At 34.2% G+C, this 18,292-nt stretch overlaps 2 protein-coding genes across 11 annotated transcripts in view; both read left to right on the top strand.

The window, feature by feature from the left end:
• The first annotated feature begins 896 nt into the window (after nucleotides 1-896).
• LOC129792290 (battenin) lies at nucleotides 897-8,385 on the top strand. The gene is made up of 5 exons (XM_055831198.1): nucleotides 897-1,348; nucleotides 3,677-3,810; nucleotides 4,110-4,268; nucleotides 5,628-6,045; nucleotides 7,780-8,385. Exons 1-5 carry the CDS (start codon nucleotides 1,157-1,159, stop codon nucleotides 8,197-8,199), a joined length of 1,323 nt encoding a protein of 440 aa, XP_055687173.1. The 5' UTR covers nucleotides 897-1,156; the 3' UTR covers nucleotides 8,200-8,385.
• Nucleotides 8,386-12,751: 4,366 nt separating this feature from the next.
• LOC129794268 (cell adhesion molecule Dscam2) overlaps nucleotides 12,752-18,292 on the top strand; it is an 87,087-nt gene continuing 81,546 nt past the window's right edge. For 8 of the 10 annotated variants that reach the window (XR_008751011.1, XR_008751012.1, XR_008751013.1 and 5 more), the window contains exon 1: nucleotides 12,780-13,362. Coding sequence is in view for 7 of the 10 variants with exons in the window: in XM_055835044.1 (XP_055691019.1) it covers nucleotides 13,299-13,362 (64 nt within the window). In the remaining 3 variants the exon portion in view is untranslated. Of the gene's footprint in view, nucleotides 13,363-18,292 lie in introns of all 10 variants that reach the window. The other 2 variants (XM_055835038.1, XM_055835042.1) reach the window with 1 other exon arrangement.

Raw genomic sequence — 18,292 nt, forward strand, 5'->3', positions numbered from 1 at the left:
CATGTGATCTTCATGACTAAGGGGTTATATGTGGAAGAAAGAAAACCATATTATGCGAATATTCGATGTATTTTAGGAACATTCAAAGTATTTTGAGAATATTCGTTAAGAATTAAGAATAAACCAAGCTCTTTACAATTTTAAGAATAATTACAATATTAGAGAATATTGCTGTACTAAAATATATTCGTTTTATAGAGAATTTTATGTGAATAATTACCATTTTCACGTGAAACATAAATGATTTTAGACAAACGAATAAAATATATATAACCTTTTATGTGCAATCTATTCTAAATGCATTCAGAGTTAAGCATTAAATATAAATTACGGAAGACTCCGATAGCTACACGAACCATGAAAATTTAAAAAGAAATAAAATATAATTCCCGCGCAGAGTAGAGAATGAATGAAAATCCGAGGGGTGTACTGCATGAAAATTTTAGGGCTTATCTTCTTCCTAAGTATTTACTTCAAAGGTTCGAAAACAAACTCAAAAAATTGAGAAAAAAATATTTTATTTAGAATTTATTTTTATTCTAATGCAGAGAAGGTGGGCTGTGAAAATTCTTTTATTCTTAACTATTTAATTAAATTCTTATTAAAAAATTTTCATTAAATAATCAGTACTTTACCTGCCCAAAAGCAGCAGAAATACATTAAAATTATAATTACATACACTTTCAACTTCAAACAATAACTGCCACATTGACGTTTCATTTCTTGTGCATTTTTGGTGATAATATTGTAAAATGAAATTGAGGACGGCATCAGTGTGGCCCCTTGGGGAAATTCTCGTGTTCCATTCACCCGACTTGAAACTCGTGCTATATTTCTCGGTGCCCATGAGGGGGGCACGGAAGAGAGGCGTGAAAATATATCGAAGTATATGCCTCTGTCTGGTCGGACGATCATTCACGAGAGATCGCTTTCCAGTTGAACTCTGGCAATCGCCTAAAGACAAAGTATAGAGAAAGAGAGAGAGAGTGGACTGAAATTGAAAGTGAGAATTTAAGTGAAATTTTTTTTTAAATAAAATATTATGCATTTAAAGTAAAAAGAAAAATTATGTATTCGGTTTAAGTGCAGTGAAAACGAATTTATTAAAAAAAAATCTTATTTAGTGATACAGGAGTTTAGTGAGAGTGGTGAAGAAATGGATGAAACGAGTAAGAAATCCTATGATCTTTCTAAAGCTTCTCCAGGGGGTGAAATTACCCCGCTGAAGCCTAAAGATCGGCAGCTATGGCGCGATTTGGTAGCCTATTGGATCTTAGGGCTGTGCAACAACTATGGCTATGTAGTTATGCTGAGTGCTGCGCATGATATTCTTGCCGAATTCGACGAGGTTTGTAGTAATTTCGCAATTTGTGGTCCAATTGTGATCCTCATTCACAAAAAAATTATTTATGTCACGTAGTTTCACCATACGCGACTTCCACAAATAGATTCCAAAATATTTACTATAAAATGTCATGACTCTTGTGTCGTATGAGAAGGAATAGGAAATATAGGAGAATATGACCCCTTCGTTATCTTGGAATTTATTTTTACGGAGTCACATACCATTTCCGGGCAAGAATTTCTTTGTTTTTCAAAAGATCTTCTTAATGCTTCTGAGAAAATAGAAAGAATGTTTTTGTGTAATTTTCAGCAACGATTCTAAGAGCTTTCACGCTTAAGACGATTTATTTAAAAAATTCAACAGTCATAGAAAATTAATAAAGAGAGAGAAGACGGAGAAGAAAAGTCAATTTCAAGCTAAAACTCTCAAGATACGTGACCCCTTAGTGAAAATGTGAATTTCATTGATGCGAAGAATCGCTTAATCTTGACCTCCAGAAGATGTTCTTGAGGAAATTCTAATAAAGCACGCACTAATAGATAAATTGGGTGCTTTCAGGTGTGCAATTCGATGTGTGCAAATACAATGTTTTTTTTTGCAGTTACTTGACCTGCTTGAAGTATTGATTGCGCACTCGTAATTTCTTTTTATTTTGAACGAAAAAAATGATTAAATTTTCTGTATATAATTACGCAGCGTACTGCATAAGTTTTTAAAACAAAGAGCGAGTTATCAAGTTCAGTGCTAATCAACAGCAAGTAGAAGAACAAATATATGATAATTCAATTTAGAAATGAGACAAAATAAGCTATAACAATGCCACACGAAGGTGTACGTAGATAGCACGCAGGAAAAACCATTCACGACATCCGGAGAGAACTATTTTTTGCAAATTAAATCTCTTTTTGTTAAACACGGTTGCCCTTTCAAATTATCCATCAAAAACCAAACGAAATTGGGTAACTTTAAACTGGTTGTGGTCAGTTTACGGAAAATATTTAAATTTATTTTATATCAAACACGTGAATCTCATGCAATGTTCATACAAGCGGAGGGAGAAATCGAGCAGAACGAATGTGAAATTATCATCAAGACCACCTGCCGCAAGGTTAAAAATTTCTTGCAATGCGGTGTAAAACGTCTTGAGACCGTACACAAGACTATATTTTCATGTATTGTCGTAAATTTGTAAAAAAAAATTCTTCCGCCTCTGTGAAAGGAAATCATTAAGCGAGAAGATAAGAATGTCTAAAAATATTTCTTTCTCTGGGAAGAAATGTAGATTTTTCTTTTTAAATTCAACTGCACATCATGCATTGTCCGCTAATCTTAAATTTAATATTTCCATTGACCCAAACAAACAGAGTGTTGAATTTTTATACAAATTATTGACATTTGGATAAACAGTTAAATGAAACTCCAGCTGAACTCGCAGAAATGATTGTTGAAAAGAATTACATTGCTGGGAAAGCTGAGAAGCATACATTTTCCGTATAAATAAATATTGCAATTTGGTTTGCTATTTGAAGCATGTAAACAGATAGTTTTTACTTAATTATTAGCTAAGGGTTTAGTTCCAGTTAAGAATGAGACTTTCTCATGACTTGGAAAATAAGAAAATTTTTTTTGGAATAAAAGCTTTTTTAGAGTACCTTTGATAAATTAAAAATTGCCTTTTCCGGTGTCGATGGAAGAGAAACTAAATAAATAACTTAAAACATATAATAATAATAATCTTTATTATCCTCGCTACAAACGAGTGTATGGAGGACTTAAAACATATATATCACATGCCTGTAGGCATTCTTACTCTACCAATGTTAATAATATATTTTCTAGTATTTTTAGTTAATTTTTTAAAGTTCTGTGATGTAAGAAAGTAGGAAGTAGCCACTTATTTACTAAATGATATAAATTAATAAAAAAAATCATTTAAAAACTGTTTTTAAAATCTAGAATAACAAGAATAAACAACCAATTAAATTTTTACTACAAACTTAAGAAGAAATCCCATGATCAGTAAACATGCGGCCAAAAAAAGTCATCAAACACGTGACAAATTCTGTTGCATTGTGTAATCGTCTTTTTAATGAAAATAAAACAATGAAACTTTTATTTGTTATGGGAACTACCGCGTCAATCTTCTGTGGTCACGTACAGTCGCGACATTGCATTGGAAATGTTAAAATTCACCTCTAAATCAATGTTAATTTCTTCAATACACCGCATCTCATAATATTTTATAAGTAATTTGCAATGAGAAGAAAACGTCGAGAAAAAAACTTTTCCCTTGAAAAATCGTTTATTTCAAAAAGAATTCTTTTACCGCAGAATTCTCATGATGAACCCAATCATGATTTTCAAAGAGAGTGCAACTACATTTCAACTGGAGCCATCCTCCTGGCGGACATTATTCCAGCTCTATGTATAAAATTCACCGGCCCCTTTCTGCCCTTCCTCATCCAGTAAGTATTTAACCTTTGACCATTGCAGACGGTTTCCTTATCAGCTTCCTCCCCCTGCCCTCACCCCCGTGGAGGGGTCATTGGCAAAATGATTGATGGGAAAAATGGGTTTTATCATTCATTCCGGGACGATCAACCTCTCAAATGTAAACTGTGAAGCAGGAATTCCCAGGCAATGAACTGCCCTCAATACCGTCATCACCCATCTGCTTGATTGATTTCTCATGCAATTAATCATGTGCGATGGAGAAAGGATTGACATAAATTGCAAGATTTAACCCTGTCTTCTCCCCTTAAAGCTTACGTGTGTCTCTATGTTGCGGACTTGCTGCGGCTGGATTCTTCCTTGTTGGTTACGCCACAACAGAATGGGTGGCGATTGTGGGTGTTGTCTGCACATCACTCGCCTCGGGACTTGGTGAACTAACTTTCCTAGCTTACTCCGCCAACTACAATAAGTAAGTACAGCATGTGCCTTTAACTTTGATGAATTTTAGGATGTCTCTGTCAAGGGAGAAATTTATGAAAATTTCTCTCAAAATTCCATTGCGGAGCTCACGTAAAGATGTAAGAAGATAAAGTAAGACAGAGTAAACGTACAAAATTAAATGATCTTTTTTTATTTATTTATTTAAAGAACTTTGAAAAATAAAACATTAAAAGTATGACAAAGTATTATGCTTAAATAAATATATTTTAGCTGTTTCTTTTTGTAAATTATATTTTGAATCAAAAAATAAAATTAGAGGTTATGTTTCTAACGTTTTCTATATTTTGGCTTACAATGAATCGGTACACTTTAATGTAAGGATTTTAACTCAAATTTCATTTAAAGAGTTGAAACTATTATTTTTTTCATTTAAAGAAATAAATTTAAAAAAAAGCTTCTTAATAATGCCCACTCTGTTTTGCAGCTTACGCATTCTCTTACGCACTTACGTGAGCTCCTCTTATTTATGTTCTTACAGCGTAAATTTAAAAGACAGAATGACAACTTTTAGCTATTTCATCTACAATTTATTTTTTTTATTATTTAATGAAATAAAATCAACATTAAATTTTTGTGCGGAAAATTTCCTGGAAATTCCAATGACTAAAAGCTCCACATTAAATAGCTTCTTTATCATCAAAGAAAAGTTGAATAAGTAATTTATATACAATCATGCACGTCAAAGTTGAATGTACAGAAAGTTTAATAGCTTCATTTTCAACTTATTTCATATCACTGCGCTTTTTTCTTATACATATTTCTCATAAATCATTTAAGGCATAACATAACAAAACTCAATTATAAATTCCAATTAACGATTGCGAGGAAGGAACCAAAAATTGAATTTGTAGCCGACATCCTCTCGAGCTTCGGGATAACCTCTGTTAGTCAAGGAGTTCAGTCGATTATAAATTGGATAAGTTAAAAAAAAAAGAATTATCGCTGAATGCTTGAATTAAAAAAAAAGCCTGAAAAACCTGTGGAAAGGGAAATGATTTTCCATGGAGGAAAAAGAAAACTGTTACATCCTAATTGAATTTCAAGTTGAATTTGCATCAAGGAAAAAAAAAGTTTAAAGTATCTCCTTGATTGTGTCATAAAGAGAAGATAACGAGGCAAGAAACTATCAGTAAAATGTGACTTGTCGGCAATTAAAATAAGATGAAAATATCTTTTGAGGTTGTACTTCTCAAAGACCGAGTCCCAATTTAGTGATGCAAATATTTATTTAATGCACACTGCTGTGTAACTACACGGAGAGTTTATATAAATGGAATGGCAGAAGTTCATTTAAATATTCCATGAATATTATTAATTCTCCCAATAGGAATGTTGTATCAACGTGGTCTTCGGGTACGGGTGGTGCTGGAATAATTGGTTCAATCTCCTATGCTGGATTGAGGAATATCGGACTCAATACCACTCAAACACTTCTAGTTATGCTTGTTGTTCCCGCTGCTGAAGCTGTGGCATTTTGGGTCATCCTTCGACATGGTCAAAAGGCAATTCCTGAGACAACAGCGGGCTGTGACAATACTGCTGCCACAACAGATTCAAACAGTAACCTACCACAGAGAAAGGAATCCGAAAGTAATGACGATGTCGAGAAGACAGCAAGCATTGATGAGGAGGATACACCATTGATTGGATTTAGGCAGAAGATTCGTTACGTTCCCAAAATGTTCAAGTATATGATCCCATTGACGCTTGTCTATCTCTTTGAGTACTTCATCAATCAAGGACTGGTGAGTTCAAAAGACAATCTACTTATATTACCTAATAACACACTCTATTGCTTCTTCAGCGAACAATATAAAAAAAAATTCCCCCTGTCTCTAGATAAGATGAAGCCATTAAAAAAAAAGAAATATCGTTTCTTGTACATATTACGAAAGTAAATAAACATTTTTTTCTTGGGCTCACCTGTTTGATAAGAAAGATATTGGTTAATGATTGAAATCAACTACCTACGAACATCCCATGAACACTTGAATGAGTATACATTGACAAAAGAATTTGTTCATATTGAGAATTAATTTTAGGAAATGTAGGAAGTTGATATTCGCTTTGTTTGTGATGAAAGGAATTATTATATCTAATTAATCCATTTCTATATGTTAAAATATGTTCATTCACTGCCTGATATAATATTAATAAATGATAATTTTAATATAATCCCAACTGACACGTATATATCTGATTTTAAAACGGATATTAAAATAAATTGCAAATTGAATGTCATACATCAGATTAATGAAACGGACACCGAGTCAATCATAAATTCAAGTTAAAAATTAAATCTAAATATTAATGGAAAACATTTTTTGCTCAAACACTTAATTCAATTTTCGGATTAAAATCGTGGTCTTCTCGTTTATCTATATAATATTTTCCATATTTTAAATAATGTTGGATTATCTAATTTAAACTATTTTGTCAAAGTTGCTGAATTTCTGTCAAAACTGCTGAATTTCTGTAAAAACTGCTGAATTTTTGTCAAATTACTGAATATCTTTCAAAATTGCTGAATTTCTGTCAAAACTGCTGAATTTATATCAATTGCTGAATATCTGGCAAAACTGCTGAATTTTTGTCAAAACTGCTAAATTTTTATCAAAGTTGTTGAACTTTCTGTCAAAACTACTAAATTTTTGTCAAAGTGTCTGAATTTCTGACAAAACTGCTGAATATCTGGCAAAATTGCTGAATTTATGTGAAAGTTGTTGAACTTCTGTCAAAACTGCTAAATTTTTTTCAAATTGCTGAATTTCTGACAAAGTTGCCGTATTTATGTCAAATTGTTTTCTTGTCAAAATTGCTGAATATATTTGTCACAATTACTGTCAAAATAGCTGATTTTTAGACAAAATGACCGAAAATCTGTCAAAAATGCCAAATTTCAGTATTAATTGCTGCATGTCAATCGAAATTACTCGATTTAAATTTTTTTCTGAAGAGTATAGAAAAATTCTAACTATTCTATTAGATAAAGACCAATACTATATCTTAAATAATTTTCAACCTCGAAATCTCTCAATTAAAAACAAAAACAACGCTCACAGACGATTTTCTCATGACTATGGAAGCGAATGTGTTAATTATGTGTTTCATCAAAATATTTTCCGTAAACAGAATATTTGATGAAATTTAATTGTAAAGTTATGAATAATATATCAACGTCAGTTTTCAATTTTCCAAGTAATTTTCTAAAATTAGCTTATTGGAATAAATATTTAATTCTTTTTTAAATAAAAAATTAATGCAAGGAAAGGAAAGGAGATTATATATCCATCTGACCTTACTAACTTTTTAATTTTAAGAAATATCATTATGGCTTGAGATTAGTTAATTGGCTTGAAATGTTTGAAAAAATAATGAAAGAGAAGCTAGGAAATAAATTAAATTATCTCGCAATTTTAGCACTTAACAAACTTTAAGCGAAATTTAAATATAAACATTTTGTCACTTTTGCTTTTCAGTTTGAGCTGGTTTACTTCCCGGGCATTTGGCTGGACAAGGCCAACCAATACAGATGGCTCCAGGTTGACTACCAAATTGGTGTCTTCATCTCACGCTCATCAGTTAATTTAGTCAGCTTTAGGAGAGTCTGGATTATGGCTGTACTGCAATTAATCAACGTAATCTTCTTCCTCTTCGAAGTCTTCTACTTCTTCAGCCCCAGTATTTGGCTCATCTTTGCCGTTGTCTTCTGGGAGGGTCTTCTCGGTGGTGGAGCCTACGTAAATACATTCTATCGCATGAGCATTGAATTATCTCCCAATAGGAAGGCATTTGCAATAAGTGTAACGTCTGTATCGGATTCCGTTGGTATTGCTCTGGCAGGACTTGCAGCTATACCCACCCACAATGCCATTTGCAGACTGCCCGGTGGGAGGTGAAGTATGCAAGATTAAGTAATATTAAAATGAGCATTTTGAATAATATATATAGTTTAATTTAAATTATATATAACTGATATTCTAGGAACATTGTTAGGCTTTAAATTTGAATAGATTTAAAATTTAATTGGAATAGAATTAAATTGGAAATTAGAGAGGAAAATAATAAATTAAAATGAAACCAAATAGGATTTGTTATTGAATCACTTTAAGGGGCGTGTCATTGTGAGTTTTCCTTCTACCTGCAATTTATTATGAAGTTCTTGTTCTAGAATCTAGGAGGGAAATCAGAGCCTTCGAAATGTCGCAAGAAAATAAATTTAAGGTCTTTTCCGTGCTTCAAATTCCTTTATTTTTGATTTTTTCTTTGCTTTTTTTGGAAAGTAAAGCATGTCCCGATTATTTTCTTTACAAAAAGATATAAACTCCTTTAAGAAAAGGGAGAATATAGATAGGGAAAAAAAACACCAATTTTGTGAAATTCATCACCCCTTTAGACAATACTGAAATCCTTGCGAATAGGTTTGGAAAAGGAAGAAAATCAATCTGGTATTGGTTTGCCGTTGGATTTGCAAATCAATGAGTCAAATAGGACAATTCCACATCCTTTTTTTTTCCTTTAACATTCACTCCCCTCAATGGTTGGGTCTCAAATTGCGCCCGTCATCGTGCCTGTGAGCCACGAGAAGGGCGTAAAGGAGCCATTGAATGGCTTCCGGATCGTGTTTTAAACTTTGATAAATTTTTACGAGGGGTCAACTTAAGTCATTTGATCCCAATAATATGGGCTCAGGCCAACAAAAATAAACTGGCAGTTTTGTGTGTGTGTTTAATACCCCAAGCCGACAGTCTCATCCGGCAAAATCATTCGCACACGCCGACCATTTCGGGGGCGGGTTTGTGTGAGCAATCAATTCATATCCTATGTGACTGCGGAGTGACAAAATATTATCCTGTCAGAGGATAGGGCTATTAAAGATTTACTGACACCTTACACTCCGCATAAGGGAAAATAAATTGCAAACTTCCAATATTATGCGGGATGTGTCGTGGCATGCAATTTGGTTGGGGCGAGGCATTATATGGTGTGCGGAGGAAGTGATGGAAAATCACTTTTATTGAGGATTTAGCTTCGCATCCACCCGGAATCCATTTTCCCTTTTTACTCCACTTATCACGTTCGTCGCATCTAAAACTATCACACATCTTATGTACGGGTTGGGTGGGGGGTTGAATTTATGTGAATTATGTGGAAAATATTGCACAAAGCTTCAATACTTTCTCCCCAAATGGGGTTTTCGCCTTGAAGACATATCTCCTCTTTTACTGGCAAATGCGCCGCAAAAGACACACGCGAGCAAGAGGTGAAAGGACTCTCGTGTACCACACCTCCACCACCACTCAAAAAAAATTGATTTATTTCCATTTCTTTGGCCTTTGATAACTTCAGTGGGTGCTCGTCGGGAAAGTTCCCTTTTCAAATTGTTATTTCTGGAAAAGTCATGAGAAAAGTTTTCCATTCTTGAGTCTCTCAAAGTTGCTTTTTTTTCGGGTAAGCGCGGTGTAAGAAATGCAAGAAAGGCGAACAAGTTTATTTAATCTTTCCTCTCCATACATACTGAATTCACATTAACTTTGTGTAATATGTTCAATTGGGAATTACATGTGGCAGGAAAAATGCTTTTCATACTTCTATGAGAAAGTTCCTTCGTGTGCTTTTCATGTTTAAATTGCATTTTTAGTTTGTTAATGAAAAATTATATTTCTTTGAGTTTATTGTGCCATTTCAAAGAGATTTTCTAAACGTGGGAAGGTTCTAATGAAAGTTTCTTTGCGTTATTCTTTCTTTTTAATTTCACTGATTATGTTCTTTTTTTTTTTTTTTTTGCTACATACAATCCGATTAATGAATATTTATTAATTTATTTTATTAAAAAAGCAGAGGATTTTTTTTCCAAGAATCCCTTAAGAGGAGGAAGATACTTAATATGTGTTTTAAGACTATAACAAGAACATCATCAGCCAAGACGAATTTCCTTGAGGGCTTTTTGAAATTTTTCAGCAGAGATGAACATTTCCTGAGACACAACAGAGGCGACTTTGGACAAAAAGGCACACAAGCGTTGAATCTTAACTCATTAAAAGTTTTATGAAATCATTTTCGTTGAACCAGGCATTTCTTGCTATTCACGAGACTTTTTCATCTTTTGCATTTTCGCCGCTGTATTTACATGTACCACCAACTCTCTTTTTCACCTCAACGATGTTCGCCTTCATGAAGTTCTTCTTACACTCCGCCCCCACCTCAAACCCCCCACGAAACCTTCCCAACATGCTTGTGCTTTTCAGGACATTTTTTCTCGCATAACCCAGGAAGTTGGACGTATGGAGAAAAAAAAATACGACGAGATTATCCAGGAGGAAGTGAGGCAAATCAATAAGTAAAGATAAGCAAGATGTGTCTGAGTAGAGGAATTCTTACACGATGGTGGATGAAAGCTCCTCTTCCATCTGTACCATCATCCTCGTGAATATTCTGGTGCGCGCACGAAGAGCTACACTCTCGAAATTGATACAATTTTTCAGACACACCAGAACCCTTCATTCGTTTTTCCCTCATCCAAAATACCAAATAGGTCATGCTCTTGCTATAAATTTTAATTTTCAACCATTAATAGTAGTCTCCAGACATCTCTCTTCGCTCAACCCCCGGCAAGGCCAGCAATTTGCCCAAATATGTCTCGCGCTAGCATAAAAAAAATTCCATTGGGGTTTTTCGGCAACATAAATTTCGTAAATTCAGAGTGCTGAGGAAATGTCATGGAGAATATGCAACAAAGTATGTAGTTATTTTATCAATTTTGCTGAATGGTTTTTCGTCCCAAATGGGTTTGAAAGCAAAAAGCTCTTTAATTTCAAGTATGGTTAGAAATAAGACAAACCATAAATTCTTGTTGTTAAATTTTGGATTTCAATTTAATAAAGGATTAAATTTTAAAGATTTTTTACCTCAATTTACCAGAGAATAAAAAGCCTAAAGACAACGAAAAATAAATTGAAAGTATCTCATTATTAGTCCAAATCTTCAAAATATTATTTCGTTATTTTCTCGTTGATAAATTGCTCAAAAGTTGGCTCTGAAAGTTGTTTTATTTTCATAAAAATTTCAGCAATATATGTTTTGTAATAAAAAAAATAAGGTTCAGAATTCAGAGCTTTCGAAAGCTGTGGAAAATACATAAATTTTCCAATTCCATTTGAGTCCAAAACCGTGTAAGCTACTTTGGATTTGTTATTAGCATTTATCCAAATTCGTAGAAAAGGAGAAATTATTAAAAATTCAAATTTCTTTCGTCAAATTCAATAAAATTAATCAAATTATTAGTTTTAGAATTTCTAATTGATAAAATTAAATTTTCTTTCAAATCTTTCTATACAGAAAATTATATTTCGTAAATCTAGAAAAATTCTTACCGAATGTCACGATGAAGTTGCAATTCAGTTCACACGTTGGAGTGATTGAAAATCCATAACACAATCGGTGTCCCCTATTGAATATTTCAGTTGGTGCCAATGTACTGAAGACGAACAAATAGTGCCTGTCGGTGTCAATTAGCAAAATCTTCAATTTTCACATTGTAATTTGATCATACGACAGTCCTGAGAATCTCACAGAATCAACCCCAAACTCAACACAACCAGCCACACCATTGCTCCATGTTTTCGTATTTCTCCCTCAAACTACACTTTCATTGCTCTTGTATACCTTAAATAATAAAATTTTCACGCACAGTTCACCACGAATCCACCCACATCACCTTAAAGCACCCTATCCACCCTTTTTGCCACCCCCCAATCACCCAGAAGAGTACAAGAGAAGTGGTGAGAGAGTGAGAGAAAAATTGAGAGAGGGGCTTGGCAGCAGCAGTGTGGTGTAAATTTGTGTGTGGGAGTGTTAGTGAATGGGAGAGGACATGAGGGTAACCATCCCCTTTGCATCAATTCAATCACAATTTTAGCACATTAGAAGGAAAAGGGGCAAGTTATTTGATTTTCTTTAATTATTATTTTTCGTTAAAAAGGATTTTTTTAATTAAAAACTTTAAAAAAGGCTCTTTTTACTCTTCTTGAATAGATTGAAAATTCTTCACAATCTCATTTTTTTTTCAGTACAACGAGGTTAATTAGCATGAAGGATTCTTGTCCCAACAATATTTAAAAGAAGCTTTTTTATTTTCCAATTTTTTTTAATAAAATAGAAACTGTTTTACATAATAAATTAGCAAAATAAAATCTTTGCCACTTCCATTTCCAATGTGCGACAGAAGTTTCGAGTATATAGTAGTGTATACATAGCAAATGGGCATCTCTGTGAGAGAGAAACGGATGGAGAGAACATCCCTCTTTGGTGTGGAAGTTGAGGAGGAAAAGCTCCGAGATTCATCTTTTCCTCTCGCAGTTTTGAGGGAAAATCCGCATGGAAATTTTGTGGTGAGAGCACGAGAAAGTTGGCACATTGTGTGGAAAAGCTCAGGAGACACACCGACGCGTCGCTCAGTTGTGGAGTAACCATCGTGACGCGTAGACTTGGAGGAAATGCAGCTCCGGCTCTGAAGATTATTTGGCGGCAAGAGGCGCCAAGGCAGGCTTCGTTGAGAGGCATTTTGGTGTATTTACAGCCTATCTAGCTGTGCATCTGTGTAGAGAGAGCTTTTTATGAGCTTTTACCCCACGATAAATCTCAAGTAAATTTCCGCGAGACAGTGTACCATGGAGAACTGATGAATGTTGTGAATTTCCCGGCAGAAGCTCGAGGCGATTTTCACGGCTTTTTGGATCTTCCCATCTCCCCCAAGACACTCAATCATCTCGCCCCAAGACTTGTGTGTTCAGTGTTGACGAAAAGTTTGCAAGAAGGGAATTTTTCATTGACGAGTAAATTTTTACAGTGAAATCCCGCAGGAAGAATTTTATCGGGTCGTGTGACGAATTTTGCGGGAAGAGATTTTGCTCACAAAAAGGCCAAAAAAACGAAGGATTCTGATAGTTGAGGGGGAAAAGTCAAAGTGAATGAAAGTCTTCCACTTGAAACTTGGGAGATGAAGTGCAAAATTCTCTGGAGTTTATTCTTCACCATCATGTCTGTCATCCCGACAAAAACTGGTGAGTGACAAATTAATCAATCTTGAATACTTCCGCAAAAAAAGGGGAACAACTAATATCAGAAAGTCACCAAAAAGCAGCAAAATCTCAACTCTTCGTGAATTTGAGAAGGAAAAAACAACAAAAGAGATATTTGTTGTGCCGCCAATCCGCTCAGCAATTTATCACAAAACACCTCACAATACACCCCCCCCCCATCTATGTCACTTCCGCCGCCGGATGAGTGGCAAAAAATATATAACGTGTGCCGGGTTAGACCTTCCGCCCTTTCGTCTTTTCAGGTGAGAATTCTCACCCTTTGCCACCAACCCGAAAAGGACCCTCTTTAGGGTTCCCGCCAGAGGTGCAAAAGGTTTCCCTTTCGGGGTTCCCGGTAATCATGGTACACGAGATTGACAGAAAACCTTTAGAAATAAACACAATAATGTGAATAAATTTAAACCAACAACATCTTTCAATGAGAAATCCACCCCCTCGTTTTTCATCGCGAGAACATCTTACGGAAACTTTGGTGAATTCCTCCAGACACCCTGCTTTGGATGTAGCAAGATAAGAAAGTCTAAACAATCATTTTGAAAAGTTTTCAAAAAGTTAGATTGGTTATGAATTTTGTGCACGAACTTTCCAGGTGAGAATAATGCGAACTTCCGGAGATTTTATTCAAAGCTAACCATTTCATTTGCTAAAGAGAGTATTTTTTAAGCTAAGGCGTAATTATGGGGAGATATAAATGACCAGTAGGAGAATTTTCATAATTTTATGGCTTCACATTAGCAACAATATTCAAATGCGAGTTTGGGAAATTAATATACCGTAAAATGGGGAATAAAGATTAATTTTCAATGGCTGGATTCTTATGTGAAATTAAGTTTTTCCTATACGATTTTCTTGTGCGTTTTTTCTACACTTGTGTGTCGAAAAATCCTGAAAAAATTATGAAAAACTTTTACGTTAAGAGAAGTTAAATTCAGGATAACATAGTGTAAGAAATTGTTTAGAAAAATTACGTTTTAATATCAGAATTTAGCCACAATAAAGGAAGCTATAAAAAATTGCATAAATTAAAAATTGGTTTATTCTCATAATTTAAAAGTAACTTTTCTATCAGAATTTGTACTCCTCAAATTTAACCTTTATTAAAATTTTAAAATATAGTGAAAACCTTTTAAAAGAATATAATTTTTGTTATTAAATTGTAATGGAAGCAGTCAAATAATCATATTTTTTCATAATCAGTTAATCTCGGTTTTCTGTAAGAAAATCCACTAAAAAGTTATTTAAAAAAAGAAAAATATTTCTTAACCCCATATTACTGCAATTTACCCCATTTTACGGTACCACAGGATGTAGGCAATTTAGGATTTCGTTTTGATAGTCTCATTTATGTATGTAGGTACACACAATAATTGAATTATGGTCAAATCGGCTAAACCCGTAATAGCTATCGATTAACCGACTTAATTTATTGTTTTCTCGGGTAGATTTCTAGTGCATCTGCGCTCCCTGCTAAATCTTATAATGGTACAAACAACATTTTATACCACAATTAATTTTCCTACACCAATGTGCAACACCAGAATTATCGATTTATGAATACGAGAGTTTGCAAATTATCCTCCATTGTGTGGCTGGTGTATATAATATTGAAAACTCACCCCTCACATATTCCCATCGTAACCCGCATTGGATGCTGTGTGAGTGAATTCTGCAGCATGTGCGGCGGTCCTCCTTTTGCGCGCCACGGCTTATATGAATGCTAAAACAAAAGGACGAAAGACTCTGCAAATATACTGCATCATCGCAATAAATACACGAAAGTGTAATTTATACTTGCGATGCTACAGGGTGAAAGATTATTCTTCGTATATTGGTGGGAAAATCCCCGACATTACTGGGACATGTTCGTGGCCCACCCAGTGGTTAGTAACCACCCAGACAATTGTCGATCTAGCCCCGTGTGCCAAACGACGCCCGCCGGTATTTAATTCATTTATTTGATTTATCGTTCATGCGGTTTTATCGAATCACATCCCTACGAAAAAGCGGAATGGGGATATTCGTTACAAAATGCACGGTGAGCTGATTGAACTGAAAGATTTTTTAAAATTAATTTATTATTTTTAAGAATTTTATTATATTTTTGAATAACTACAAAATGTACAATTTAAATACGTTTTCCTATAGAAAAGGACTTTATTCATTTTGAGTTTCTCGTAAATTGCAAAAATACATTAACAAGTTGAGCATTTAAATAAGATTTTTAGAATCTGATAAAATTCAGCAACAGGAATTAAACACAATAAAAAATTCAATTCAATTCATCCACACTGTAAAAAGGAAATTCCCTCATTTCCATTACCAAGTATATTAACTATAACAAGAACTTTCATTTAAGTTTGCTCTATATATGCTTTTCAAATACTTAGGTACCTACACCTAAAATCTGCTGAGAGAGGAATGTTTAAAGTTCTAAAATCTGGTGACTCAGAAACTTTATCATTGTTACGCTTAAGTGCCCTCTTTATTGGCACTTAGAGATCAACTTATCTATTTTTTGTCTTCTCTCATCCATTAAACAATTCACAGCACTTTAGTTAATACCACAAATTGCTTTTAAAGCTAAAAATACTCCGGCGCATATGAATCCCCCAACGTATCTCCCGGTTGGTCTCGCACGTTTTTGTGCTATTTCAGGCTGACCAAATTGAATAAGTGTAGTAAATTGTCGGCAAATTGATATGATTCTATCCACATGTGCGAATATTTCATATTAAAGCACCTCACCCCTCCCACGCAAAACGGGTCGGCAGTTCAATATCCTGACTGTGCTTTTTTCCCCGCCAAACATCCCTTTCCTGCAAATTTCCTCGCAGCGCGCAGACAAGATGATCCTCGGGGTGTGGTGAAATATGCTGGGATAAATTGAAGATGACGGCCGGAAAATACACTTGTAGGACCATCAAATTCAATATTCACACCACGCAGGGCGACTTCCTTTCGTATCCGATCAAAAAAAAAGCAAGAACAAGGTGGAAAATATGATAATTTAATTTTCAACTGCAACCTCAACCTCTCTGGAGCAGTGTACTCCCACCACGTGGAGGACGGGGGGAAATATGTCAAAAAGAAATCAGATACAAACACACAAAGAGGATTCAGCACAAGCGACGCACTTGTGCTGCTGACTTCTGAATGGAGCATTTTCTAAACAAATTTATTCGTCAGAAATTATGTTAATATTTGGGGGAGAATTTATTTTCTATTGCTTGTGAATAGACAGGCACGTAGCATATGTATATGTTATGAGTAAAATCCTGTATCTTGGGGATACAATTTTCCTCCATCGGTCAATCGAATGTGCGGAAATGTGAGTTGAATGTTGATAGATTAAAGACTTAAGCCGGCCGAAAGAATGTCCAAGAAGGGAATTAATAGAGCTTTCATTTAACACCCCACATAAAAAAAACTTTAAACCAAAGATAAACCAGGCTTGAACCAGTTTAAAATTTTTATGTTTATGTTGATCTTAAAATTGGTTTAGGATCCCAAGAGCTTTCATTAGATGCCCCACAATTATCTTTATAATTTTATTTTACTCTTATTTTAAGCAATATGACATAAACGAGTAAATAAAGTTTTAAAAAATACGATTTTCTAAAAAATCAACGAGGATTTTTTCAAAAATGCAAAGTATGACGTCACTTTTGTGATTTTTTGTTTATTCAATTCTCTTTGTCGATTTATTTTTTTTTATATAAATCTTTTGTGGTTTTTGTTTTTTTTTTTCTTTCATTCAGTAACGAATAAATTCCTTTCAGTTAAAAGATTTTATTCTTTTATTGATTTTATCTTAATCTTTTATCTGTAAAATAAAATCAAATAATTTTTTCTCAACTCTGATGTGAAGAAAACAGAGGACGCTGTTTGGAAGCTGAAGAGAGAGATTACTGTTGGGTTATGCTGATGTATGATGAATGTCTCTATATATGCTACACCTATGTACATATGTAGTAAGAGGCACACATCCTGATGAAATCCGTCTGTGCGAATAAATGCCCGACACTCGGAAATCAAAAGTATTTGGGCACAGACATGTGTCAAAATAGATTTGAAAAGGACCATCTCTGGGCTTTCTTCACAGTAGTTGGGGACTTGTTATGCGGAAAAGCGGAAAAGCATTGGGTGGGAAAAGTAAATCCCTCAGCTACCTCACTTTATATCGAATTATTCTACCAAAATGTCCCAAAAATTTTCCATTCCGCATCCAATTGAAAGTGTTTTGAAGATATTTTTTTGTCTCTCTCACGTGAAGAAAAATAAAGGAAGACGACAAATAAGGACGATTCCATATAGGGGAGAGGAAAAACAACATAGAGGTGAATAGATAATGCGTCAATTGAATTTTTCGAGAGGTTTTAGTCCGAATCTCATTTCATTTTTACACCAAATACTGAAGAATGAATTTTTAAAATATTCTTCTCTGGCAAATTTTCCTAAAATTGCTACAAAATAAAGTTCTGTGGGTGAGAAGGAGAGACAAAATGCCGTCAGGATGTCACAGGATCGAATATAAAATTTCAACAAGTACAATAAAAAGGAGATAAATGCATGAAAATTTTTTATGGCTTCTGGCGCAAAAATTTTTATCAGACTTTTGAATAAAGGTGATATATAGGACCTATATGTAGATTGTCGCATTGTTCAGTCCCGTACAAAAGATATGAAATATATTCTTCTCAGGACAATGCGTCTACGCGAATATTGATGCTGAAAGTTCTTAGAAGAGGAATTGTTGTACACAAAAATACCCTCTAGAAAATTTTAGGGGGGATCTCACCCTATTTGTTTTTTTGTGCTGTTTTTTTGCCCTCGCACCTCATCCATTATGTAAATTAATTTATTTTTTGAATACCCCGGGAATGTTTCATTT

The sequence above is a fragment of the Lutzomyia longipalpis genome, chromosome 3 (genome assembly GCF_024334085.1).
Source record: "Lutzomyia longipalpis isolate SR_M1_2022 chromosome 3, ASM2433408v1".
In the NCBI taxonomy this organism is placed as follows: Eukaryota; Metazoa; Arthropoda; class Insecta; order Diptera; family Psychodidae; genus Lutzomyia; species Lutzomyia longipalpis.

Coding starts and splice junctions, on each gene's coding strand:
- LOC129792290 (XM_055831198.1), top strand. CDS start 1,157: ATGGATGAAACGAGTAAGAAATCCTATGATCTTTCTAAAGCTTCTCCA. Junction 1,349..3,676: donor TTCTTGCCGAATTCGACGAG/GTTTGTAGTAAT, acceptor CTTTTACCGCAG/AATTCTCATGATGAACCCAA. Junction 6,046..7,779: donor ACTTCATCAATCAAGGACTG/GTGAGTTCAAAA, acceptor TTTGCTTTTCAG/TTTGAGCTGGTTTACTTCCC.